General features: G+C 37.5%; 1 protein-coding gene across 1 annotated transcript in view; it reads right to left on the bottom strand.

Moving 5' to 3' along the window:
• Positions 1-684: 684 nt before the first annotated feature.
• tln1 (talin 1) overlaps positions 685-19,768 on the bottom strand; it is a 125,390-nt gene continuing 106,306 nt past the window's right edge. The window contains exons 45-56 of the mRNA XM_079805298.1: positions 18,280-18,463; positions 17,035-17,160; positions 15,704-15,820; positions 15,318-15,503; positions 14,063-14,170; positions 11,299-11,404; positions 8,656-8,780; positions 8,129-8,254; positions 7,937-7,999; positions 7,354-7,536; positions 2,054-2,179; positions 685-1,883 (exon numbers count right to left, since the gene is read on the bottom strand). Coding sequence (XP_079661424.1) covers positions 1,749-1,883; positions 2,054-2,179; positions 7,354-7,536; positions 7,937-7,999; positions 8,129-8,254; positions 8,656-8,780; positions 11,299-11,404; positions 14,063-14,170; positions 15,318-15,503; positions 15,704-15,820; positions 17,035-17,160; positions 18,280-18,463 — 1,585 coding nt within the window. The 3' untranslated portion in view covers positions 685-1,748. The remainder of the gene's footprint in view (positions 1,884-2,053; positions 2,180-7,353; positions 7,537-7,936; positions 8,000-8,128; positions 8,255-8,655; positions 8,781-11,298; positions 11,405-14,062; positions 14,171-15,317; positions 15,504-15,703; positions 15,821-17,034; positions 17,161-18,279; positions 18,464-19,768) is intronic.

The raw sequence follows: 19,768 nt of genomic DNA, 5'->3' as shown, positions 1-19,768 counted from the left end.
CCTCTTTTATTCATTTTTCATGCTCCCCTTAGGTAATATTATCATGAAACAATACATTTTAATTTGAACTTTACATGCAGTATTCTGTATATAAAATTTCACAATTTTTCAGATGGATGGCTAATCATTTTTTTGAAATTGACCAAAAACTTCAAACATACGCTGTTAACATACAATTTAAAATTATTGATGTTGTCTAGTTTTTTGAAAACCACATTTCCAGTTTCTTAGAAAGCATTTTTCTGCTTTAGAAATATTTTATGAAACATGTTCATGATGCAGAAAAGCTAGTTCATATGTTTATCACCTCAAAACTAAATGTTTGTAATGGACAGTACAGGCTGGATGTCCCAGAAGCGTCATGTTGTTTAAATGCAGCAGTTCTAATTAAGAGTCTAATCATATCAGTCCAATTTTATAATAGTATATTTCGCCACTTTTCATACATTGCTCTTAAACTTTGGAATAGCTTTACTGATAATGTTCAGGAATCAGTTTATAGTTTAGACTAAATATGAATCTCTTTAGCCAGGCATGATTCACCTTGATATTTGAGGCACATGAACTACTATGTTAAGCATTATAAAATATTCATTAATGACTTATTAGTTATTCGTTTTTTAATGCTATATAAGCCCTCCAACAACAGCACCTCTGTAAAAAAAACACACAAATGCAATAGGAGATATTTGAAAATCAGTGAATTTATGAGTTTTTAGTTAAACACATGACTAAGTGCGTTTGCTTATTTTAAATGAGAAACTGTTAACAGTTAAATACACAATTATAAAATATAAAAGCAGGAAAGATTCATATACTGATGAATGCAACAGGAAAGGCAACAATGGCAAAAACTCAAATGGTTTATGTATTTGATCCATTAATAACAGTCTTTTCTTTAAAACAGTTCTTTATAATTACTCTGATAATTCTTTGATAAGCACAACCATTTGAATTAACCAATTCTTCTGCTGCAAATAATTTTTAATCTAATAGTCTGTATACATCTGGATGGGAATTACATCAACAGTGAATTGGAACAAAAGAACAAAAAACAACACGCGTTATAAAAGCAAAAATGGAAATATGGCTTTTATGCTTTATAAAAGATATACTTTTGATAGAAATGCCAGTAGACCAAGTTGTCACAAACGCAAACATTGACACTGCAAAAACATTAACAGGAGATACTATTTGTAATGTTTCAAAGCTTTATTATTCTTTTCTTTAGAAAATGATATGTTTTCTCTATGAATTGTTTCAACGCAAAGTTAATGATTGCACCGCTGGTCCACATTGCCACAAAAAAAAAGAAAGAAAGAAAAAGAAATGGGGAAAAAAGGGAAAACAGCTGTCGACTGGGAGAAGAGCAGAAGACACCCTTTTAAAGGAAAACCGAGAAAGTTCAAATGTTGTCTCGGAAAGCTAACCAGACATTACAAACACTGTTTGGCCCCTGCCATGATCACGAGCTTTCATAACTGCTGATCAAATTAATCTAGTACTGAAAAAAAAAATAGTATAGATCTTTTAGAAGAAATTCAAAATAACCAACGTATATGTGGCATATTTTCAAAATACAACAAAACAATAAAGCTGGCATGGCAATGCTCATAAAAGTGACAGAAATAAACAAAACACTTTTAAAATAGACATCCTGATACATGGTTCACTTTTTACTCATTGCATATCATTAATTACTTTTCTCATACTCTTGTGTAATGTCATTGATTAGTCTCTGGTGCGGCTCACTGCTCCTGTCCATCCTCTCTGAGCTCTGACGGCAGGAACTTGTACTGTTGCTGTCGGATCATGGCCAGCCTCTTCCTGGCTTCTTCCAGCTCTCTCTCCTTCCTGAGCATCTCCTCCTGAGCAGCGATGATCTGAGGATACACGCACATGCATATGAAAATCCACATTGCAGGACATTAAAGAAAGAACATTAATAACATAATTAATTCATTGCAAGTGTTAATCAACTTTAACAAGCCAAGTAAAAACAGACGCGGTCTGTTTTTACTTGTAACTGAGGTTTCACTGATGTTCTCTTTACCTGAGCAATACCGCCCACCATCTTGCTCTTCACTATCACAGCCTGATCATCTTGAGCCTCAAATGCAGCCTTCTGTGCTGCCTTCACCAGGTTATCTGATGCCCTCTTGACAGCATTACCAGCAACCTAAAGAAAAAAAAAAGTCATCAGAGTACTCTTCCGAGCATTCAACAAAATACAAATTCTCAGCTTTAAGGTGAGACTCTTTAAGATTCACCTAGTGATGCACCGAAATGAAAATTCTGGGCCGAAACCGAAAATTTAGGATGCACTTGGCCGAAAACCGAAATCGAAAATGGCTTCTTTTTAAAAACGTATACCAATATATATATTGGCAGGGTTGCCTGCTAAAATTTGCATTCCTGGGTCTAAATATCACATAATTGGGGTCGCTTCAACCCGCGGACATGTAAAAACATCCCACCGGAAAACCGCGGACTTGGCAACACTGCTTGGGGCAGATAAATACCTGCGTGCATTCCGCGCAAGCAATGGAAAGGGTCAAGGGGTTGTCTCTTCTGGCAATGGGTAGTTCAGCTGGATACGTCTCTATTTGTTCTCATACCGCTGACATGCTTAAACTTTGATAGGCAGACGCGTCACGTGATACCGGCTCGACCGGGAGTGAAACCTAAGCGCTTGCGCACGGATGGGAGGGGCGGGTGACATTAATTTTCGGTTTACGGTTTCGGCTGTTTTTTTTATTTCGGCCCGAAACCAATAATGCCATTTTCGGCCGAACATTTTCGGCGGCCGAAATTTTGGTGCACCCCTAGATTCACCTCAAACTTCAGGTGACTACAGATACCATTCCTTAAATATTTATACTTATATCAATAACCAATACTTAAATACAAGCCTAATACTAGACACAGTGACTGTCATCTAGCTCTATAGCAATACACATACAACTTCTTTCATTTGTGGCTAGAAGTGCAACTACAAGACCAACTACTTTAATTTGTGTCTAAAAGTGCAACTACAAGTATAACTACTTTAATTTGTGGCTTCTAGTACAACTACTTTAATTTGTGTCTAAAAGTGCAACTAAAAGTATAACTACTTTAAATTTGTGTCTAAAAGTGCAACTACAAGTATAACTACTTTAATTTGTGGCTTCTAGTACAACTACTTTAATTTGTGTCTAAAAGTGCAACTAAAAGTATAACTACTTTAATTTGTGGCTTCTAGTACAAGTGCAACAACAAGAACAACTACTTTAATTTGTGGCTTCCAGTACAACTACTTTAATTTGTGTCTACGAGTGCAACTACAACTACTTTAATTGCAACTACAACTACTTTAATTTGTGTCTACGAGTGCAACTACAACTACTTTAATTGCAACTACAACTACTTTAATTTGTGTCTACGAGTGCAACTACAACTACTTTAATTTGTGGCTTCTAGAACAACTACTCTAATTTGTGTCTCCAAGTGCAACTACAAGTACAACTACTTTAATTTGTGGCTTCTAGTACAATCACTTTAATTTGTGTCTAAAAGTGCAACTACAAGTATAACTACTTTAATTTGTGGCTTCTAGTACAATCACTTTAATTTGTGTCTAAAAGTGCAACTACAAGTATAACTACTTTAATTTGTGGCTTCCAGTACGACTAAAACTACATGTACAACTATTGTAATTTGTGACTACAAGTGCAACTACAAGTACAACTACTGTAATTTGTTGGGCAACTACTTTAATATGTGGTTAAAAGTGCAACTACATGTACAACTACTTTAATTTGTGTCTCCAAGTGCAACTACAAGAACAACTACTTTAATCTGTGGCTTCTAGTACAACTACTTTTTGTGGCTTCCAGTACGACTACAACTACATGTACAACTACTGTAATTTGTGACTACAAGTGCAACTACAAGAACAACTACTGTAATTTGTTGGGCAACTACTTTAATGTGGTTAAAAGTGCAACTACATATACAACTACTGTAATTTGTGGCTACAAGTGAAACAAGTACAACTACTTTAATTTGTGGCTACAAGTGAAACAAGTACAACTACTTTAATTTGTGGCTACAAGTGAAACAAGTACAACTACTTTAATTTGTGGCTACAAGTGAAACAAGTACAACTACTTTAATTTGTGGCTACAAGTGAAACAAGTACAACTACTTTAATTTGTGGCTACCAGTACAACCACAAGTACAATTACTTTAATTTGTGAACCCAATGAAGTAGCTTTTAACAAGCAGGGGTTTGTAGTCAAACTCCATATCTGACTGATCTGATATTTATTGGGAAGGCTCGGTCAGCATGTGTCTGGACTCTAGGGATGGCTTTATAAGGAAATGCAGCTGTGGAGAGAGCAGCCTTAACCAAACACATCCTGGAGCTCCTTTGGCCAACGTTCCAGGAATATTTTTTTCTTTTTTTATGCCTTTTGAGGCATTGTGCACGACTGAAGGTGTGATTTAGGGTTGAGTGTGTTCAACTGTCAGTAGTCGGATTTATCTCTGTAAGAGGAAGGACTGGCCCGCACTTTATACACAAACCAGCAAAGCCAAGAGATTCTGCATTGCTGCCACAGAAGACATTTTACATCACTGTGCACAGCTCTATTAGTACTAGGAACAAAGGCACATATTAAACACTGGAGAGTTGGTAAAAAAAAATGTAATAATATTAAAGGTACACTTTAAATGATAAACCTTGCAAGTAAATTATTCGACTTTGAAAATTCTGGGTTGAGTTACAACCTCACAAATTTCAATATGACTTGTATTTGGTTACATCATATTTTGTGCAGGTGAGGAGACTCTTCTCATGGGCAGACAAATATCAGCAGAAGTAGGATGGTGGAGCAGAGAGGAAAGTTTATCACAGGTAAAAAAAAAAAATAAAAGACCTGCTATAGCTGAAATTGTAGTGTGGGTGGTAGCAAAGGAATGATTGTTTCTTAGTTCATTAGTAAAAGGCTGCTCTAAAATCTGATTGGCTGGAGTAGAAAGCAGATGGAGTTGTGCTGTAAGATAATGTTTCAAAATTCACAAATGTGTGCTCTGGTGCACACATGGACAGGAACAGATCCACAAATAAATGCACACCATTCCACAAAATGTCAGTTTCATTGTATCCTTCATTTGGAGATAATCTCAGAATGTGGCTGTGCACAATGTAACGATTAATTTAAAGGATAAATAAAGATGCAAAAAGAAAAATCTGACTTTAATTTATCTAATGCAAATGTTGGCAGTCATTCAGTTGGTGAATGGATGGGATGTAGACAGTTTGGCTATCAGGGAGTCACGTACACTTTCTCAAATTTCCTGACCCATGCACCACTAGTTATCTAAATATTAATGCAAATTAATAATCAAAGTAGTGTGTTCAACAACAAACTTGTTGCTCAGTGTCTCGGGTGACAAATGGTTCAATAAATGTTAAATTTCTTGCTTTTCAGAAGCTTGTCATTAATGTCTCGAAGCATAATAAACAGAAACATATATTGGAATTAATTACCCACAGATAAAGCAGATTCCTGAGGACCATTAATGCAAAATCTCCCAGCAGCCATCAGCACTGCTTTTATCACAAGCCCTCATCAGTGCACATTACACATCAGACAGCTGGACTGTGTAAGACCAGATGATGACACTGGGCCTATTCCAGCTTTAGCATTAGATTCATCTCACTGCTGCACAGCTAAAACACAGTTAAACTAAACATGGAGCTTTACTAGGGATACTGTAGATATAACGTCTGAATGTCACTGCATCTGCAAACAAATCATGCTAGTGCTTTGCTCAGAATTAGCTTTAGCAGGCATTAGCTTGTTTCATTTGTTTAAAAATTCAATATGGTGTCTATCGTGACTGAGATACAATGGTGATCTCAAAGTTAATACGGTTTAAATTTAACCCTCAGCCTTCACCCTGTGCAGGACGGCAGCTGTCTCACTGGAGGCAGGAGGGGGTGCGTCACTCAATATTTAAAGGCTTTGTTGAGAGGCGCACACAAAACAACTAAGGCTCTTCATTGTATATTCATGTCAGACCACTGCAATGGCAAAAGATGAGAGAAAAATTTATTTTTTATCCTTCATATTAGGATGCGGGTCAATTTGACCCATATCGATTTTTGATATTGATATTTAGTGGCCTTTCCTCATTTAGGGTCATTAACATGTCCGCAAAATGTCAACACACTGATGTGCGGTGGAATGTGTGTACAAAATTTATATTATGATTATGATATTCGCGGGTTAATTTGACCAGCATGTTACAAGGTTAAAGGCAGCTGCACAGACTCAAAATATATATATTTTGTAATGTATTTTATAATGTCAGTTTAACATCTACCCTTTGAGGGCATTTACATTTATGCATTTGTCAGATGTTATTTCAGTTCATGAATGTTCAGTTCCCTGGGAATCAAAATAATGATTTTGGCATTGCTAACGCTCTACTGTTTGATTAGAAAGAAAATACACAGAAAAAGGTGCTTTTCCATACTTCTTATGTTTAAAATGTTTATTTTTGTGTTAAATATGTATAATATTCACAGACATGTTTAAAAAACAGTTTAAAATGCATGTTCTCCTTTTTTTCTCAATGGGTGAGAAGTATTAATATGAAAGGTTTACTGTTTTTACCTTATTCCTTCTGTGTTTTTCATAGAAAAAGTTTGGTGAGCTGTATTAAAACCAAAGGGTCAATTTGACCCCAATTTTTACGATCATACAAAAAATTGGCATTGAAGGTTCTATGAATAAACTTTATCATCCATGGAACCTTTCCATTGTACAAAAGGTTCTTTATTGTGGAAAAAGGTTCTTTAGATTATTTAAATGTTCCGCACGCACGCACGCACGCACGCACACACAGGTTCTTTTAAGAACTGATTCCGTTTAGGGTTCTTTGGTTAACCAAAAATGGTTCTTCTATGGCATCACTGCCAAACCCCCTCTTGGAACCTTCCTTATTTAAGAGTGTATGCTTTTTTTTTTTTTTAACTCAATACAAGGATCTTCAGAAATGTAACTCAAAATCTGTACGGAAGTACTGAAACCCAGCAAACACACACACACACACACACACACACACACACACACACACACACACACACACACACACACACACACACACACACACACACACACACACACACACACACACACACACACACACACACACACACACACACACACACACACACACACACACACACACACACACACACACACACACACACACACACACACACACACACACACACACACACACACACACACACACACACACACACACACACACACACACACACACACACACACTGACCTGCAGTCTCTTCATGGTCTGGGAGTCCTGGTCAGCCTTGACCTTACAGGCCACCAGCAGCTGTGCGGTGGATGCTGCCACTTGTTTGGCCGAAGAAATGAGTTTCTCCTCACTGGCGTGACCCTGAACGGCAGAGTTGGCCGCCTCGCACAGGTTGCTAGTAGCTGCGGCCACCATACGGGCCTAGAGTAATGAATTCATGGACAAAATATGTTAAACATCCACCTCATCAAAACTACTTCATGTAGATATGTGTTTACAGACAGCCTCTAAAATCCATCAGAACAAACTGAGAAAGTTAAAGGGTTAGTTCATCCAAAAAAAATGAAAATTTTGTATTAATTTACTTATCCTCATGTCGTTCCAAACCTGTATGACTGGATATTTATATAAGTAAGATACAGTGAAAGTCAACGGAAACCAATGTTATTTTGGACTGAAACATTCTTCAAAACATCATCTTTTGCGTTTATAACAATATGAGGGTGTGTAAATGATGATCAAATTTTCATTTCTGGATGAACTACCCCGTTAAGCTAAAATAAGCTCCCTACTTGTGATGATGAGTTTGAAACAGACTTACAGCTGAAATGAGACCCTGAGACCACTGTCCATCATCCACCGCATTTGCTGGACTCGCCCCGACCTGACAGAGAAAGAGACATTGGTTTTGGCAGTGCTGACTTATCTTAATTAAGCTAAACAAAGCACATGATTTACAAGCATTCTGGATGAAGTTTACATCATGGCAGCAGTGAGTTGTGCTTGTTCATACCTTCCCCTGGGCCACCAGCTCTCTCTGAGCGGCAGATGCAGCTTTGACCAGAGCGCTGGTGGCTGCAGCGATGGATTTGGCTGCTTCCAGAATCTGTTCCTCAAAGTTAAGACTCTCATCGGCTTCCTGTTAAACAGAACAGAACAAACATTCATTTCCATGACCGTCTGAACATTGTGACTGATCTTGAGGGTTTTTTCCATGCGTATGAGCACAACACAATGGTTTTTTCATTCCAGTATCCATGATGATGATGATGATGATGGACAATTCATGCTCAATGATTGCAGTTGTGGCTGCATTCATAATTCACGATTTGTGTTACCTTGAATCCAAATCCAAACTAGGCAATGCAAACGGGAAAAAGTTATACAAATGTCATATAATGGTCAGGAACATTAGCTTAAGAATATATAAACAGTACAGGATTTTCCAAGCTAAATGTGAGATGTCAAGCTGTATAATGTGTCAGTTAAGTTGGTGGTACGTGTGTGAGTCCTGAGGGATGTGGGTAAATGTTTTCTCACCTTGGGTTTGGCTCGGGGTTTGAGCTGCTCTAGTTTCTTGGCGGCAGCTTCAATGGCAGCTGCGGCTCCCAGGAGCTCATTTTCGGCGATGACGGTCGGGTCCTCAGGATCTACCCACTCTGTACCTAAAGACAGTATCGTATCCAATCAAACTCATCTGTAGGGTTGTGCTGTGTGCCTGTACTAAAAACTACTGCTGCCCTATTGAAACTTTACAGTGGTATGAAAACATCCCTTCACCAATGCCTGGTCCTGAAGACAATGTGCCTTCAGCCCAGTTTGGTGTAGAAGTCATATCATAAATACGTTTTTTTACTCAGTAGGTGTGTCTAAACTTTCAGACCTCAAAAAGCCCTCTTCGCTTCACTCAGAGTATTCAAAGAAACTACTCTACACAAACAACACTACTGTGTAATAAAGTGTAATTGATATTGCTATATTGATATTAGAATGATAACACTACAGTTCAAAAGTATTGATTTTTAAAACATTTAGAGAAGTCTCTTCTGCTCACGAAGGCTGTGTTTATTTGATCAAAAACACAGTAAAAACACAGCAGTGTTCCATGTTTCTTACATGTTAAAATATAATTTATTCCTGTGATCAAAGCTGAATTTTCAGCATCATTACTCTAGTCTTCAGTGTCACATGATCCTTCAGAAATCATCCGAACATTAGGACTTATTATGAAACATTTCTGACTATCATATTTTTGTGGAAACCGTGATACTTTTTTTCAGGATTCTTTGATGAATAGAAAGCTCAAAAGAACAGAATTTATTGGAAAAATTATTTTTTGTAACTTTATAAATGTCTTTCTCCCTTTTGATCTATTTAAAGGCACACTATGTAGTTTAGAGGTCGCCGCTAGAGGTCGGCTATTCAAAACAAAGGCGTAGCTTGATGACGCTGAGATTGAGGGATTGTCGTCTTCACCTCATCTGGTGGAAAATAATCGGGACGGGACTGAAATCATGTTCATGGATGTGATTATACGTTACTGTATTATGAAGCAGAGCTGGCCTGAGTGCTGTGGGAGCCCGACGAGGCAGCTGAAGCGATTGCTAATGAGAGACGAGCGCAAAACACGGCTTGACAACAACGGAACTTTTATTATGCCACATTCGCTGCTTCCGTTTCTTCCGGTCAAGCGTATGTGGGGTAACGCAGAGCTGCTTGTGTTGCTAAATGGCATGCAAATAATTTTAAAACATTTTATGACGGACAAAATGCTGTATTACGGTAATCGTTTTCAAACAGTTGTTCCCTTGTCTAATAAAACATATAATTAAAGCTACACTATGTAACTTTTCCATCCACTAGAGGTCGCCTGTTCAAAACAAAGGCGTAGTTTGATGACGCCACGTTTGAGCGCAGAATCTTGGGACATGTGGTCTTCACCTCACAGCCGGTGGAAAAGAGTCAGGATAGGACTCGGGCAGAAATCATGTTCATGGATGCGATTATTAACGTTACTGTAGTATGAAACAGAGGAGGACCGAGTGTTGTGGAGCTGAGCAAGGCCGCAGGAGCGATTGAAGAGCGGGACTGTTATTATGGCATAGTCGCCGGCGCCACTTCCTCTTTTCCAGTCATGAGTATGAGGTAACGGAACTCTGTTTATCGTATTAGATATATCTGAGTGTGTTGAAAAGGAAGTTATGACGTTTGCTCGGCGGCTGCTATGTCACTTGTTCACACTGCAGTGAGAGTACAGCGTTTCAGCTAAATAAAACAGAAAACCGAGGGTAACGCAGATATGACGCAATCGACAGGCGACTCCCTCAAACGCATAGCTCACACATCCCGGTTCCTTGGTCAAAGTAGCAATTTCTCACGATTTACAAATAGTTGGAAGCATTTGGGATATTCTAAGTACTCAACTGAACAAAATATATAACACTGGCCTAGTGGTTTTTGGATATTTTACTGCAAAAATCTTATATAATTCACCTTTAAAGAGTCTTTGGTGTTTCCATGGTTTATACAAAAAAAAAACAAAAAATGGGTAACGCGGATATTATGTCATTGATAGGCGATGGATGGACACGGTTTGTGTCCTGGTAACAAAACAAAAAACCCTGCAAACAAATAACTGACCCCAAACTTTTGAACAGTAGTGTAAAGGCACATAATATTCTCCATATGTGCAGTGATGCTAACGGTGAAAGTCAACAACAGCAGATAGCATACATCTCTCATTCTCATTAATATCTCTTATATTAAATACTATTTCTCTCATATGAAAACTAGAAAGACCGAAACATTAACTTCTTTCTTCCTTTTCATGTGAATTGGCACCTATAAATCCTCCTTTTCCTTTAAACTCTCTCTATCTCGCTCTCTCAGACACCCCAGAGATTCTCCTCATCTCTCATCATGTGTTAAATCAGGGTCTGGGTATTATCACCCTGAGCTCTCAGATCACTTTCAGTGATGGGTGGCAGGGATTATCCTGATAAATCCCACTTGGATTCCCTGCTCATGATGCAGAACTGGAAGCGGACACTTGACCTGATCTGATGGAGAGGACAAGAGGGCAAGGAGTACGATAGAAGCCCTAGATCTGGAGCACTGCAGGCTGAAGATAATCCACCCTGAGTGCTGGATGCTGGGTGTGGAGAGAAACATGACACACTGTACCTTTCATGGCCTCCGCAGCCTGTATGAGCTCCGTCACTGAACTGGCCACGCGTTTGGAGTAGTTCGCCAGCTGCTGTTTAAGGTCATGAGTGGGTTTCTGAATGATCTGTGGATGGAGATCACAAGACTTCACACACATGAATGTGTTAAAAAATGGATTGTTAAATCAATCTGACACTGATTCAAGCGCTGTTAGACACTCGTGAGTCTAATCTAGTGATTTCTGAGATGTTTGAGTGCATGTCCTCGGCGTGTCCTCCAGGGTGGTGCTGGTGACAGTGAAACAGGTGTGTGGCATTAGCAGAGCTGTTCATTTGGAACAGACGGCTAAGAAAAGACTTGGCCATGAGGAGGAATGCTGGGAATGACATGGACAATACCAGAAACACACACACACACACCCACAGACAAACATATGCCATCTGTCTGTCTGTACAAACCCTATAAAAGCACAAAGGACAGTCTGTCTCTCTCTTCAGGGTTTCGATCGATGGATTTTAATAACTGTTCCAGTCATTTATGCACACTGTGGTAAATATATTTGGAATGAATAAAAGTAAACGATCAATAATAGTACTAATGTGTCCAATATGATGCTCAACAGACAGACTAATGTTTCACACTGGTTTTATTCCACTCAAGCATTCACAAACTGTTACATAAAATATTTAAAAGCAAAGTTAAACTAGAAATAAACATTATAGCTACTATGGAAATTATCCCAGGCCTGGAAAAAACATACCTTTAAAATTCCCTGATATTTTCAGGTTTAACCATGAAGAATCTAAGGGTTCTTAATAGTAACCTAGGTGTTGTTGCTTTAAGAAAGCGAGCACACATCTGTGTTGTCTTTGTTATTTATTTATGCTAATTTAATCATATTTATTTATCCTTTAATTATTCTATTTAATCACCCGGTCTCTTTCTGTTCTGATGGTCTCCGCGCAAAATGTTAAGTGCACATGATTAACACACACACACACCAATGGAAAATACTCAAACATTATCACAGTGAAGTCTAAAAATACACTGTCAAAATGTTAAATCCTTCTGCACACCATTCAAGTACTGTTCATTCAGTATATCTGAAAAACTCTTAAAATAGGGATGTCATCTTGATTCTTGATTAGTCAAAATGTTCTGTTATAGTTAAAAGGTCCAACTGTCACCTTCAGGACCATATCAGGCGATAATAAAATCACACCAGTTACCACACTGATAGATCTTACTAGTGCTTCTCAAGTGGTTTTTACTTCAAGACAGTTCATCATTATATTGGTGACAAATATTTGCTTCATTAAACAAATGATTGCAGCTTTGTTTGTTTTTTTGCGCCCCCTATGGACAGAATTTCACAAAATGTGGTCAGAATGTCTAGACATACCACGTTTTGTTGACTGGCGAATTTTTATGTTTAAAAGATTTGTCAGTTAGAAAACCTTGTCATGAAAGTCTATATGTCCAAGAGGAAGTTTAAAAATGTGGTTCTACAGTAACATTCAAATGGTGAAAATGTATAGACGGAAATGGAAATAAATGTAGATCTGCTGCCCACCAGTTGAGAAGCACTGTAGCATCCACTATGTTATATAACTTTTGTCTCATGTTAAGAGATGATTCAACACACATTCACATGCACAAACAGTCCCCTTTAACTCACCGGCTATCAGTGAACCAACACACACACATAGAAGACAACAAAAAAATATTTCTCAGACCAGCATAGCAAATGTTCTGCCTTGTTACAACTAATCACAAAATCCCACCTTTAACAACTCTTTGTTCAAAAACAGGACCTTTACAAATAAATACAAAAATCCAGTTACCTACCTGTAATGTTTTATCGTATTTCATCTACATTTAAGCTCTATTCGAAAGGCAATTGTTTCTCATGAGGACGTCTGGCTCCTTGTGATAAAACAATTGGATGAAGATAAATTCACGGTGGAGGTGCGAGTTTGTGATCCTACGAATCCGGAAACACACTTTTCATTTGGTTAATCTTATGTGCAATATTTATTTAAATATCCTATTTTATAAAAAAAGGAAAAATGGACATGCTAATGGTTCAAATGGTTTTCTGTGTTGCATTTTATCTCTCAAAATGATGGATGTCCTTTTAAAAATGTGAAAATTAGCAGAAATAAGTTAATGCAACCTCTTATTTACATAAAGTAAAATAACTTGGTTTATATTCTTAATGTATTTAATTGTAAATAATACATATTTTAAAAAATGGCATTGCATACCTGTTGCTGCCATAATAATGCACACATAAATGCACATGCAAATTACAGCAAAACTCAAAATTTACCATACAGTGCTCGGTAGGATTTACAAAATTACCTTTGGATTGATCCCATTTTATAAACTCAGAGATGTGGATTCGGACTGCAATTAAATGACCACACACCTTAGTCATTGGTGATGGGAGAAAAACACTAACATTTTGTATTCGGACGGCAATAAAATCACAGACTAACCTCTGTAAATGCTGAAAATACATTACGTCCTCATGAGAAACAATTACCATTTAAATAGAGCTTTAGACAAATTTTTCATTCACTGCCCCCACAGTGAGACCCATTGAGTGACAAACATACTTTGAGTTCAGCCACTAAAATAACAGGAACAAAAGCAGCGTCAGTTATTTCACACAGCTTTAACCCTAATGACCCCCCCATAAGAGAGCTCTAGAAGGCTGTGTGTGTGTTTATAGGATGTAACAGGGTGGCCTGGCAGACACTAACTACTACTAACTTACCACTAACACATGCTCCAGCAGGCCCAGGTAACCAGTGGCACATTCAGAGCCGAAGCGCAGCGCTCGATTCTGAACATCACGCTTCACCTCCGGGTGGAATGCTGCTTGCTGAACAACAGAAACATCACACATTTTCTTCAGGTTAACATTAATAAATAGACACTATTTGTCAAAGTCTGAACACTCATTTATATGACTATTTTCCAAATTTTAAAATAATAGTAAAGTCACTAACAAAAATGACGTGGACTTGTTTATATTAAAAATTATTTTCTAAACTTCAGCCCTCCACACTGAATATTTTCTCTACTCATTTCTGTTTACTGATGACAATATCTTTTTCAATTAAAGTTGCATGTAGCACTACTCAAGCCTTGGGAATAAACAAATACATGAATTGTCAATAAAAATTATAATGCCACACATGAACAAGCACACTAAGTGGTGTAACTAGGATCATTAGGACCCCAGTACATAAACACTAATAGGGTTAGTTCACCCAAAAATGAAAATTCTGTCATCATTTACTCACCTTCATGTCATTTTACTTTTGTTCATCTTCGAAATACAAATTAAGATATTTTAATGAAAACAGAGATTTCTGTCCTTCCATAGACAGCTACACAACTACAACTACCACTTTGACTTTGAAAGTGCTGCGTAACACGAGAATGAACCTCATTGGTTCTTACAGAAGCTCAAATGTGCTGCGTAACACATGAGATCATATGGATTCATATGGATTAGTTTTACGATCTCTTTATAAACTTTTTGAAGTGTCAAAGGGGTAGTTACGTAGCTGTCAATGGAGGGACAGAAATCTAAGTCTTACAGGTTTGGAACGACATGAGGGCGAGTAAATGATGACAGAATCTTCATTTTTGGGTGAACTAAACCCTTTAAGGGGCTGCCATCATCGCCTAAACAAACATAAATACATGAAAATGTAATTTTGAGTATACAGCATCATATTCAAATGTCTTTGTTGTCTTTCCCTAAGGGAAACTACACAATAGGGGTTTTCATGCTGTTTAATTGTTCTGAAAGAGCTATGTTTTGCTTAATGAAGCTTACCTTGGGATACATTATTTACTAAATGAACCCATTTTACAATATTGCTTTACTGTTTTATTTCAGAGGATTAGGGAAAATCTGATTCTGTATGATCAGACTCATTTGAAGTCGATGTGAAAGCATATGCAGTCATTAATATGCCTGTGCAGGTGTCAAGCGCCATGTGCGACGGTCGTCTCACCTTGCAGGAGTGCAGCATGTCAGCGATGGCTCGTCTGCTAAGGTTAGCGGTGGCGATCACATCCTCTTGACGGCAGGAGTTCCCAGCAGCCACTGCTTTAGCCGTGGCCAGCGTGATGCCTTTGGTCATGCGGATGAAATCCTCTGGAGTGGATGTCTTTGGAGGAGGATCTGGACTGCTGAACACCTGATGAAGAAACAAAGCATGGGCACAAAAGCTGTGATGAACACAAACATGTTAAGCTACACTTTTGTTAACATTTTACTTGCTCTTCTTCCTCCCAGTGGCCTTGGACTTAATACATTTAAATAATAATAATAATTATTATTTATAATATAATTTGAATGTAGTGATTTAAATGTGTATGCTCAGAGAGTGTGTCTTACAGCCAGTTCTTGTTTGATGTGTTCTATGGTGGCCTCTAGTGCTCTAGTTCCTTTAGTGGCCTCGTCCTCCACGGCCTTCACTGTCTTCAGTAGAGACGTCACGTTTGTCACCATCACCTGACGCCACAGAAACATCACACATGATGACTTATGTCTTTGAAGACTGTGCTCAAAGTACTCAATCAAAGGAGAAGATCACAATCAGTTATAATAATATAGGGACGCACCAAAACAGAAATAATATTTTTTAAGTTTAGTCAATATTATAAATCTATACTGTTTTGCCTAAAGCCTGGCACAGAAAAAACAGTTGGTAACACTCATTTCATTCAGATACTGACCAAAAAATAAACATGTTTAAAAATCCAAATAATGGCCCATACTGATCAGTTCATCAACATACTGTGCATCATTTGTGGATTAAGGATATATAATTAAATAATTATAGATAGAAGATTTTTGATAACTGCATCCCAATTTGCATGTATTCGTGCAAAATGTGTTAAGTGAAGAATTTAAAAAATAATAATAAAAAGGCACCTTTTCAACACTGCTTTTTACTAAAAAATAAAACAAAATCTAAAGACTTTATAAAAACATATTTTCTAATGACAGGCTCTTTAGGAAACATACTAGCTAAATAAAAAGCACATTAAAATTCACTGCAACATTCACAAGGTTGCTTAATTTTATATAATCAGCAAAATTATCACACATTTATTATTTATTCAATTATATTCCCAAGCCCTAACCATGAGATCTATTTAATATTAATCGAATAAGTATAATTGAATACAATAATATAACTTGTGTAAGTGATAATGTATGTCCCATATGAAATACTGTGCATGTTAACTATTCTGAGTCAGTGTTATTTTGGCATTTTATACATACTATTATAGTATTTATTCATATTTTGAATTAGCTTTTCATATGTTCCAGTTTCATTTGAATTGTAGTTTAAATTTATAACATTACTATTTAGCTTTAATTTGAGTTCAGTTTTAGTTTTACTCATTTTAGTACTTCAACCTAAACTTATTTATTTCAGTCTCATTTTCTTTTTTTAAGTTTAAGTTTTTCCATCAAATAATAATACTAATACAAATATTTATTTTATTTCAATTACTGAAATCCAAAATGTTTGATAGTTTTAGCTTTAGTTTTAGTTAACAATAATAACACCGTTCTTCTAGCTCAGTTTGTAGGTAAAAGGGAAGGACTCTCGATTTCAGGGCAGCACATAATAACAAGAAGAGTCATTTTCATTGAGATCAGTTAGCAGAGACAGACTGAGGGCTAACTGGAGTGTTTGTGTGCGTGTCTTATACCTTAGCAGAATTCTTGAGCTGTAACATGGCAGGATCATCGTGAGGTTTGCCGGCGGCTGCCTTCGTGGCGCTGATCAGGTCACCCAGAGCTTTAGCCACGTCTTTCACCGCATTGATCAGAACCACCTGAGATTCGACAACAAACGCATGATATGACAACTGGCTTATGCTGACATCTAGTGCATTCTAACAGACATGCAAACTCATGAATGATTCTTCTAGTTATATTACACACCACACACACCACACACACCACACACACCACACACACCACACACACCACACACACACACCACACACACACACCACACACACACACCACACACACACACCACACACACACACACACACACACACACACACACACACACACACACACACACACACACACACACACACACACACACACACACACACACACACACACACACACACACACACACACACACACACACACACACACACACACACACACACACACACACACACACACACACACACACACACACACACACACACACACACACACACCAAAGCTACAGAGGACAAGCACTTTGGATGAATGGGATTAAAAGGAACATTAAACGAAAAAAAAAAACTGTTGTTCCGTCACTGCACCACAAACATGGGCATAATATCAAAACTTGTGTGTCACAAAATATATGCAGTAATAGGAGAAACACGTATCAGTATAAGAACTTCACAAGAAATGTAAATGAAGTCTCACAGTAAGAGTAGCGCAAATATAAAACACAACTAAAAGGTGTTATGCAAATATAAATGCTAGTTAATTAAGTATCAGTTACATCACAGCCAATTACCCTGACTAGCAATACAAAGTAAAAGAAAATGCAGTATGGACACTTAAAAACAGCTGCTGCATGTGGAAAGTGAGAATAAAGATCTTAAAAATACTGTAATGGAGATTTCACTGGCTTGAAGATAACGTTTTTATCACATTCATGAACTTGATGGAAGTGCAATTAATCCTTGCCTCAAAATCTGTATTTCCTTGAACATTACAGCTATAACAAGCTTCGAGAATATTCCATGAATTATTTAGTGTTGCCATAGGAACAGCAGAAACCTAAGAATTGTTGCCAAGCACAGGACTAAAGACACACACTCACACACACAGACTCAAAACACACAGCCACACACACATAACTGCACAAACACACAAACTACAGTTTACAAAGCGTGTGAAGAGGTTCCTGTTTTGGGTCAGGGTGGGCGCGTCAGTACCTGTGTCTCAGGGTCTTCAGAGCCCAAACTTGCTGCTCCCAATTTGACCACATCAGCCAGTTTGGTGATGGTGTTGACGGACGACTGTGCAGCCTGAGCCAGCTTCTCTTGACTCGCTCCAGCTCCAGACACCAACAGCTTAGTGTCCTCCACCAAAACTTTGGCTGTCTTCAAGATATGCTCTCTGATCAAACACAGGAAATAAAACAATATTATTACAATACACTAATTGAACACTAACAGAAGTAACAAGTAATCATTTTGACAAATGACAATTTGATAAAATATGTTAGAAACTTGATAAAACATGCTGAAACATGCCAGCAAAGTGTAATATGTTAGCTACGTCTAACAAACATGCCAAATCATGTTAGCAAAACAAAGTAATATGCAAAAATGCCTAACAACGTTGGCAAAATGCTAACTATTAAAACATGCTAGCAATGCCGAGAAACATGGCCTGATTTCTGATTGGTTTCTTAAGCCCTATTCGCACGGGATTAGTATTATCTGGGGACCTCTGGTGATTTGTAATAATTGCAGAGAATGTCTGTGATCTTAATCCCGCGTGAATCGGCCATGTCTGTAATTTGTAAAGTAAAAATTCCCCTGCAAATTACCTACCATATTTCGCCGAACAACGAGGTCCTGTGATAATATTAATATTATGCGCATTTTTATCTTTATCTTTCACAAAGAATGGCGCAAGGCTGCACATAATGCGCATCGTTATGAATTCCCGTGCGGCCACGCGGATTATACTTTCACTTTAGAATTAGCTATTTGGGAGTAAATTGCTTGAATGGTGTGTTTAATATTATTTTTAATGAAAAACACAAAAACAGAACAGTACAATGACAAACTCGCTTAAATGGGCGCTTTTACATTTAGCTTTGAAACTGAATCTTCCGCCGTATATTGTTATTATTGCTCAGTTAGGTTTTTAATTGTAGCGTCTGTTCTCTAACTGAACTAAATTATTTTTATTACTATAAAACAATCAAAATTATATCCATACGACTGTTTATAATTTCATTCAGCTATATCTATAACAAATTTTTTTTTACAAGTCTTGACATCATATCTGGGAGATAGTCAGTAAATTCGAGTAAAATCACAGGCTTGCTTATCCCGTGCGAATAGGGCTTTAGTGATCTTATGATGTTTAATTGGGTCCGAAAAGTTACTGGGGATTGAACTGGTTTGATACAGTTTCTTGGGGGTCTAATGAGGTGAGGTCAAATGGGGTCTGAAATGGTGGTCTGTCTGAAACGTATTTGTTTTCCTGTCTTCATTTGATTTTGCTTCTGTCAATCTGACAATAAAACCTACAAACCTAAAAGCTTTTAAAACTATTTGATACTTACCGGACAGTCTTTGTCAAGCTAACATCAATGTTTGTCATCAAACTCTTTCCGTCTAGTTGAATTTGACATTATAATGGTTTCATTCTGTTCTAAAACGCCATCAAATTTTGGGAGCTGATCAG

Source organism: Gobio gobio (assembly GCF_949357685.1).
Source record: "Gobio gobio genome assembly, chromosome: 22".
Lineage (NCBI taxonomy): Eukaryota > Metazoa > Chordata > Actinopteri > Cypriniformes > Gobionidae > Gobio > Gobio gobio.
Note: the sequence above shows the minus strand (reverse complement) of the source record. Positions and strands in the feature narration are given on the sequence as shown.